Raw genomic sequence first — 8,839 nt, 5'->3', positions numbered from 1 at the left:
TCATCTTCACTATCATTATTCTGAATTCTTTTTCATTAAGGTTGCCTATCTCCACCTCATTTAGTTATTTTTCTGGGGTTTTATCTCGTTCCTTCATCTGGTCCATAGCCCTCTGCCTTTTCATCTTGTCTATCTTTCTGTGAATGTGGTTTTTGTTCCACAGGCTGCAGGATTGTAGTTCTTCTTGCTTCTGCTGTCTGCCCTCTCTGTTTTTTTTTTTTTACTGGGCTTATCTGTCCACTTAGATCCCATGGATTGAGAATTTCAACCTGGCATGAGCTTGTTTTCTATCGTAGGAGAATGCACTAAATTTATAAAGCGCCTGCTGTGTTAGGTAAGGTACAGTGCTTAGTATTTTATATGTTATTTTGTTTTTTCCTCATGTAGCTTGTCCTGATTTGGTAAGGTCAGCCTTATCTTCATCCAAAAGATGAAGAAACTGAGATTTAGGGAAGTTAAGTCATTTGCCTCAAGTTAGTTAGCTAGAAAAAGATTTGGGATTTGAACCTAGTTAGTTTCATTCAGCTCAGGCTCTTTCCCAACACCTAGAAGGCTTCAGATTAACTGGATAAACAGATCATAAAGAGATTAGTTGTAGAATTTATGGGAATCAGTTATTTTTAAGAACCATAAGCAGAATTCATTTGCCAAAAAGTAAAGTGATCATGGCAATTGATTCTCTTCATTTTAAAAATAAGAGTCAAGAGAGAATTCAAATTGGCTAGTGTGCAGCTACTCTGGTGCGTGTGTGTTAGACTGGGTGTCAGGGCATTCAGGTGAGTCAAATATTCTGTTTGCCTTATGGAACACACACAAATTATACATTTTCCAAAAAATAAAAAAATGCAGCAGTTATGGGAAAAAAAGTTTTGTTCTAGATATATGCTAGTCAAAATTTAGTATTTCTTTGATGGTACAGTGGGCTCTTTTTGATCCTGTTGAACTTCACATTCATTATTATCAACTTCAGTCATTGTAGTCTGGTGCCTGATTTTCCTGGGCAGATTTGCTGAGGGGGGCTGTTTGGAAAAGCTGTCGGAGGAGATGGAGAAGGCGTGGGATGAGGAGAGAAGGGAGGGAATTCTCCACAGTAGGACTCCCCACAGGCTGAGTGAGGTATGAGGTTTCAGCTGTGATGACTGACAACTTAAGTTTTCCTGATTCTAAGTTGGTGCACTGTGGGAATTGAGAGATGGGAGGAACAGTTAAGAGAAGCCAAACCTCAGGGGAGTGAACGGCCCCCAGACTTGATGGCCCTTAGGTCACTGAGGCACACGCCTCCTCCTTTGATGGGTGAAGAAGCTGCTGTTAGTAGAGGCAAGAGGGAAACGCCCCTCACTGGCTGTGAGGGAAACAGGAGGCAATAATGAGCTCTCTGGATTGCTGGGCCCCTTGGGTCAGGTTCTGAGTTGTCTGCTCTATTTATTGTTGTTTTTTTTTTCTTCAAGAAGAACTACTTTAAATTTAGGTATTTGGAGAGGGCAGCCAACCGTGTTCTGGGTAGGAAGTGGGAGATCAGGGGAGCGAGCAAGGAAGGCAGAAGAGGCAACAGGTCCCTTGAGTTGCCTTCATCAGGTCACCTGACAGGCAAACGCCCATGGAGCTTAAGGAAGAGAGTCATGGACCCTCCTTCTTGCCCCCAACATACCCCACCCCCAGTGCTCATCTGAGGCCAGGACTTCTTCTCCCTTTCCTTTTTTTTTTTAATGGTTGAATAAATTTACTTGTCATTCCAGATCATAATTTGCACAAATTAAGCTCTTTGACTTAAGAATATATATATATATATATATATATATATATATATATATATATATGCAAAATCCTCAAAATAAAATGTTAACTTAGCACTCCTGGTGATGGTATAAATATGCCATACTATTTTTTTTTTTTTTTTTTTCCCCGGTACGCGGGCTTCTCACTGTTGTGGCCTCTCCCGTTGTGGAGCACAGGCTCAGCGGCCATGGCTCACGGGCCTAGCCGCTCCGTGGCATGTGGGATCTTCCTGGACCGGGGCACGAACCCATGTCCCCTGCATCGGCAGGCGGACTCTCAACCACTGCGCCACCAGGGAAGCCCCCATACTATTTTTTTTTTTCCATTTCCCTTTTTTAAAAAAATTGATGTATAGTTGACATACAATACTATATTAGTTTCAGGTGTACAACATAATGATTTGTATATATTGTTAAATGATCACCACAGTAAGTCTAGTTAACATCTGTCACCATATATAGATTTTTTTTTTCCTTAGATGAGAACTTTTAAGGTCTGTTCTCTTAGCCGCTTTCAAATGTACTATACAGTGTTATTAACTGTAGTCACCATGCTGTACATTACATCCTCAGGACTTATGTATTTTAGAACTGGAAGTTTGTACCTTTTGACCCGCTTCACCCACCCTCCACTGCCCACCTGTGGCAACCACTGATTTGTTCTCTGTATCTATGAGCCTGGTTTTGTTTTTGTTCTTTGTTTTCTTTCCTTTGACCTAAGACAATATTTTTGCCAAAATATAAATATTCCCTGATGGTCTGAATATTAAGCTCTTATCATGAAAACCTTACAGGGGATGAGATTATCACAATACTTTTCACAGGCCCAGGATGGGTGAGCTTTGAAAAGGCATGAAAAGAGGGGAAGGGTCTAGCTCTTGGGGCCCAGGCTGGGGGTGTTGGGTGGCGTGCTGTGGTTGGAGACTCAGGGCAACATGGGGGTTCTGGTGATTGGTGGGGGAGGAATAAATGCTCAGGGGAGGGGTCAGAGAAGGACTGCATTTCCCCTACTTAGCAATTTGGTTTAAAGCCTGCTGTGGTGATGGGTCGTGTGGCATCTCCAGGCTACCCCCGCCAAGGGAGATTTAAAGATCCCAGTGGAGGTCAGAGGTGAACAAGGATGAAAGCATCACAAAAGTAGGACAAGGCAGTCTAATTAGCTTCCGCCTTCCCCTCCTGCCGCCCGGCCTGATATTTGAGGTGACATTTAAAGCCACTGTACAGATGAATGCTTTCTGGAGCCTGTGGAGAGATGAGCCTGATTCTCTGCCTCCTGGCTGGCAGCTCCTCAGCCTCTCCGTCTGGGGCCCTCTGTTGGGCCTTGAGGGCAGGCGGGACCTCCCTTTACCTTCCAGGAGACTCTTCTAATTCTGGACTCAGAATCCTCCTCCCTACTGGACTCTGAAGATGTGTGGGAAATGAGGTGCACTCTAGAATTCAACCAAAATAGTTCAGTAAGTAAGAGAGGACAGCAGGGACAGAGCAGGTAGATCACCGTTTCAGACTCATCTGGGGAACTTGTTAAAGATGCAGGCCTCGGGAAGTGAGGCCTGGTTATCTGCGTGGATAACCAGCCCTCTAAGGTCATTCTGCTGCCCATTAAACTTTGAGAACCTCTGAGCTAGAAGATGAACGAGGTTAGCTGGAAAAGGCCTCTTGGGAGAAGTGGACTTGAATTTCAGTGTGACAGGTGATACCTGTCTTAGGTGCTGGCCTCAGGTGTGGACCTAGGGAGCCTGTTCACCTGGGGACACCAGGCTTTCACAGGAGAGATGGGCCGGTGTCCATCCCATCCATGGGTGGCGTCACTGAGACTGTGTTGCCACAGGGCTGCACTTCACCACTTGGGTGCTAATCGCCAAGGGGCAGAAGTGGTGTGGGAGGCGTCTGAGGCTGGTGTCTGCTGGAGTGTGTGATACATGTTGCAGCTGAAGCACAGCTTGTAGGGCAGAATGGCAGCCCGGTGGAGCCCACTTGCATGGGCGGGACAGCGAGGGGCAGGGATAGTCTTCCCTCTGCTCTGCAGACTAGCAACTGTACCGCCTCCCCGTGGCCTTCCCTGGTCAGGTAGCCCTGTGTGTCCGAGAAGCTGGCCAGTGCCTCTGCGGGAACGATGGCCATTGCCCCGGGAGGTGAGTGGGAAACATTTGGGACGTGATCGCTTCTCTCCTCCCTCTGTGCTGCTTGCCTTCTGCCCCACACACTTGTGCTGGCTTTATCTGATCGGGGACACAGTGTTTCCATGTTGGGGCGGGCGGAGAGAGGGAAAAGGAGCAGTGCCAAGTAAGAAGAAGGAACAGCGAGGAGAAGGGAACACATCTATCTTGTGACACCGGGTAACCGGTGATCAGATGGGCATCAGCCCTCTGGAATGGATGGGCTGTTGCTGGCCTGGAGATGCTCCTTGTTCCTGAGAACAGGTCCCTGTAGCCAGCCAGCTGGGTTGGAGGAGCCATGCCAGCGGGAATGACCGTGCTTGCTTTGACCATGATGAAAGAAGGAGCTGATGCAGGAGTACTGTTTAAGACAAAGTGACAACAACAACAAAAACCTAATAAAGCCCCCTCCTGGACGATGTCCCGTCCATTCTAATTGCACTCCAGCTAAATGGCAACTCTGACAGTCTCTTGGAACATTTTATTCAACTTCTGGAGGGGCTGGATTGAAAGCATGGCTTACGAGGCTCTGTGGGAGTTGAAGAAATGAGCATTGGTGGGCTGGGGAGCTCCCAGGAGCCCAGCTCGATGGGTTGAAGCCAATCTTTAGTACAATTGCTGGCTGAATGGGTTCATCCTGGCCCCGACCCCACAGGTGATGCTTATGTTCTTAGGTTCACAGTTTGTGGGGGAAGTTCTTGCATCCGTGTTGTTCTTTAACATCTTTATTCTCTTTCTTTGAAAATGAGGCTGTGCGGAATGTTTGGCACTTGATTACTAGAAGCAGGGGAACAGGGCCAGCTTCCTTCTCCAGGCCCAAGAATGGGATGTGGAATAGTAGAATTAGCCCCATCAGAGTTCACACGGCATCCACACAGTCACTAGGACTTTGTGCCTCACAGACAGATGCTCTTTCCAAAGCCCATCTCTGTCTAGGTCTCCTCATGGTGGGAGCCGTGTGTGCATCCCTCGCATCTCAGATTTCTCCCAAGGTGGGTTAGACAGAACCATTTTTGGCATTTTTATTTGGAGATGCTCTCCCTTGGCAGCCACAAGCCAGAGCCAAAGAAAAAGGTGAAAGGCTGTCACTCAGTAAGAGGCCACATGCAGGCCCTCTACTGAGCCTGTGCTGATGGCATGTCAGCACTGCTCTGGGGGTCCTGCCCTACTCTGAGGGCCTCCACCTCTCTATGAAAGACATCACAGTTCCCCGGGGAACAATCCAGAGCCCCAGAAACTCTCTTCGGGAGGAGACAGATGGCACACATTTCTTCCTCAGCCCAGCCACCTTCTAGGTGTTTGACCGTAAGCCAGTGATTTAACCTCTTGGAACATGGGTTTTCCCTTCTGTAGACTGGGGAACGTGAGTCCCATCCTACAGACCTTGCAGGGTGGCTCAGGGGGCCAAGGGAGATGATGGATGTGGAAGTACTGTGTGAGCTAAAAAGTACTGGCCACACCTGAATGATGGAGCTTGTTATTCATGAAGGAAGGGGGAAGCTGAGGGTCAGTGCACTTCTCTCTGGAGAGAGAGGAGGAGGGGCGTGCATTCTTGTGTTAACTACACACTGGAGTCTTGTCCATTTAAGGTAATAGTAAAATAATACTACCACAGCCTGCGAGGTAGCTTCTGGGAAGTGGTGTGTGCTCAGTCCCAATGCTGCCCTTCCAGAAGGAACCACGGTGCAGCGGTGGAGCAGGGGCAGGGCCAGGCTGGTGGAGACTGTGGCTCTGCTGGCTTTCTCCGTCCCCCGCCTAGCTCCTGCCCCAGGACGTGCCTCCTCCTCAGTCTGCATCTGTCAGAATCTGCAGCCTGTGTCATCCTGGAAGCCTAAGCTCCCAGGAAGAGCTGACGCTGAGGAGGCCTGCTTCTGCCCGCTGCCTGTTGGAGACCAGGAAGCCTGGGGTGCCAGCCTTTCCATTAGGACAGTGAGAAGGCATTGCTCGCATGGCCTGGGCTGAAACAAAAGCGGTGATGAATATGCACATGGCTGCCGGCTAGTTTTTAGGCTTGGAGTCCAGAGTTGTTCCAGACCTGGGGTCCCCTCGGATTTCACTTGTTTGAGCAGGACTTCTGGTCACCTGGGGACACAGGCTCACCGTGTGGGTGGCCAGCACCCTGTAAAATGGGTTCTCCCAGAAAGGCAAGGCCAGGGTGCCCTGTCATCCTTCTACAGGCCTTATGTGGTGCCCAGGAGCTGAGGCCCTTGCAGTCCACTCCTCTTCCTGACTTAAAAATGAAACCATGTGGGGTGCACGTGCCATTTGCCTCTTCACTCATTCAGTTAGTAAATACTGAAGCACTTGCAAAGTTCAAGGTGCTTCAGGGGATGTAACGAAGATCACAGAGCAGATCCTGTCTTCATGGAGTTTGTGGTCAAGTAAGGGAGCAGTCCAGTACAAAGGAGGTCTTACACAAAGGAGGGAGTGAAATGCAGCATAGAGGGGGAGAAAGACGAGGGAAGGCTACTTGATTCTGTGGAAACGTAGGAGGATTTGGCCACGACGAAGTGGGGGAGTAGGGTGGCCGTGCTATGGGCAGGAAGAACAGGAGCAAATGCACAGAGGTGGAAAAGCATGGGATGTAAGGAGGTGTGGGAGCCGAGAATCTGGTGAGAGGAAGAGGGGTCAGAGGGGAAGGGGGAACGAGAACTTGAGCACCGCCATTCACCGAGTGCTGGACCAGAAATGTTAGGTCCTTCCCATTCTGGGAACCCCACAGTAGCTTGATGAAGCAAATGCTGTTCTCTCTAGTTTTCAGAGGAGGCGGCTGGGGTTGAAGTAACTTGATCAAGGCTAGGCAACTATTCAGTGGTAGCAGGATTTGAATCCATGACCATGTGACTCCATAGCCCATGCTGTCTCCACGACAGCAGAGGGTCCACGAAGGGAGATAGGGTCTGTGGCCTTTTTCTGGTCGCATGGGTCCTGCACTCTTGAGCAGGAGGTGCCTGTGGTTCCCGAGGAACAAGGCAGTGAGGCTCCGGCTCTTCTGGTGTGGCCTCGGAGTCCAGGGTGGTTGAGCTCCTGGCTTCCCACCCCTGTCCTGTTAGGGAAGCCACTGGCCTCTGGCATGGGAGGCAGGGACAGCCAGGATGGCATGAGATCTTGGAATGACATTCAAGATACGGCCTTGACTGTGGGTTTTCATTCCCAAGACCACCTCTTTGCTCCCTTCTTTGTGAAAGTACTCCCTGGCCGCCCTCCCCCGCACCTCTGATCTCCCTTTGGGCCCATGCAGGCTCAGTCTGCACAAGGCGGCAGTGTTCCGCACTTGTTCCTTTGTTGCTGTGAAACAGGCTCCCGGCACAGTCAGCCTCTGTGTGGGAGGACTGGTGGCTGTCTTCGCAGGCAGGCATTTGCTTTGAGCAGGCTGCGCGCGCGAGCCCAGCATCAAGTAATTCCGGCCTCCTCGAGTCGGCGGTGGTGGGATGAGGCTGTGCTGAGGGTACTGGCTGTGAAGGATGAGTTCAGGGGGGGATGACGGACCGCTTCTGGGACCAGTGGTATCTTTGGTATCTCCGCTTGCTCCGGCTGCTGGATCGAGGTATTCCTGGGGGGGAAAGAGAGAGAATGAATATGAGTGTGTGTGTGTGTGTGTGTGTGTGTGTGTGTGTGTGTGTGTGTGTGTGTGTGTGTGTGTAAGAGGGAGAGATATGCACACACAGAGAGATTTCTGACAGAGAGAGAGACAGAAACAGACACGCACACACAGAAAAATGCAGTGGAGAAGGGAGCAGAAAGCAAGGAGAGAGAAGAGAGAATGAAACAGCCAAGTAGCCAACCCATGGAAAGTAAAAAAAAAAAAAAAAAGGCTGTTTTTCTGGGGACATTTTTTACCCAGCCGGGAATTGGGAGCCCAGGGCCATTTGGGGAGCATGTGTGTATATGGATCTCATTTCTTGCTGGGTTGATCATCAAGCTGTGTACTGTAGTCAAAGACAAGTTAAGCCCCGTCTTTCAGGGTTCTAGATGGAACCCTGAGCAGTGCAGCAAGGAGAATGGTCCCTGAGCAAGAAGCTGGGCTCAGATGCAGGCTCACATCTCAGCTCTGCCACCACCAGCTCTGTGACCTGAGGCTGATTTGTGTGACCTATCTAAGCTTGTTTCCCCATCTGTAAAATGGGTGTGGTGAGACCTATCTGCTGGGGTTGTTGTGGAATTCTTAGTTAATTCATACCTGTAAAATACGTAACATAATGTCTGGTGCATAGTAGGTGCTTTGTAAGTGTTCATTTCCTCCTTACAATGCCCCTCAGCATCATGGAGCTGTAGCACCTGTCCGGAGGGCAGCTGCCTTTGTGGTTATCTGTAGATAGAGCCAGTACAGAATTTGCAGTTAGTGGAAAGGGAAGGGAAAGTCCACTTTATTCCTCAGGTTAATCTGACCTTAATACATTTTATCTTCGAATATTCATGTGATTTAAATCTCCCGGTAATGTGATGCAAATCTAGACATTCTGGTGTAAGGAAAACCCACTGTTAACCTGGTTGAGTAATTGATTCTTTTCTTTCTTTTTCTTTTTTTTTCTTTTTCTTTTTTTTTTTTTTTTTTTTTTACAATGTTGAGTGTTATTTTTAAAAGCTTTGGCTCCTTAAGAGGTTTTCGCAAGAATGATGTCAAACCCCTGATGGAAAAGGTGGCCCAGGGGAAGCCCTGCTGCACAGCCCCAGGTGTACTCATCTTCACCTTGAATAGTCGTAGGTGTGCCAGGAGGTCAATACCAGGTCGAAGCAGAGAGCTACACATAGCAGGTGAACCAGCGCTGTTATCAGGGAAAAATCAAAGATGGAGGAAGCCAAACCAGCACATTTGAAAAGCAGTCTCTCACTAGCACTGAGAACAGGCCAGTGGGAGCCCAGACTTGAGACGAGATGAGAGTGTTAGGAAGAGAGCCAGAACTTGTT

General features: G+C 48.9%; 1 protein-coding gene across 6 annotated transcripts in view; it reads left to right on the top strand.

The window, feature by feature from the left end:
* KALRN (kalirin RhoGEF kinase) overlaps positions 1-8,839 on the top strand; it is a 683,571-nt gene that overhangs the window by 63,570 nt on the left and 611,162 nt on the right. For 2 of the 6 annotated variants that reach the window (XM_024120241.3, XM_024120240.3), the window contains exon 1: positions 7,379-7,478. The exons of the other annotated variants lie outside the window; for them this stretch is intronic. In XM_024120241.3, coding sequence (XP_023976009.1) covers positions 7,412-7,478 — 67 coding nt within the window. In that variant the 5' untranslated portion in view covers positions 7,379-7,411. Of the gene's footprint in view, positions 1-7,378; positions 7,479-8,839 lie in introns of those variants that run through there. 6 annotated transcript variants of the gene reach the window in all.

The sequence above is a fragment of the Physeter macrocephalus genome, chromosome 1 (genome assembly GCF_002837175.3).
Source record: "Physeter macrocephalus isolate SW-GA chromosome 1, ASM283717v5, whole genome shotgun sequence".
In the NCBI taxonomy this organism is placed as follows: Eukaryota; Metazoa; Chordata; class Mammalia; order Artiodactyla; family Physeteridae; genus Physeter; species Physeter macrocephalus.
This window is presented reverse-complemented; position numbering and strand designations above follow the sequence as displayed.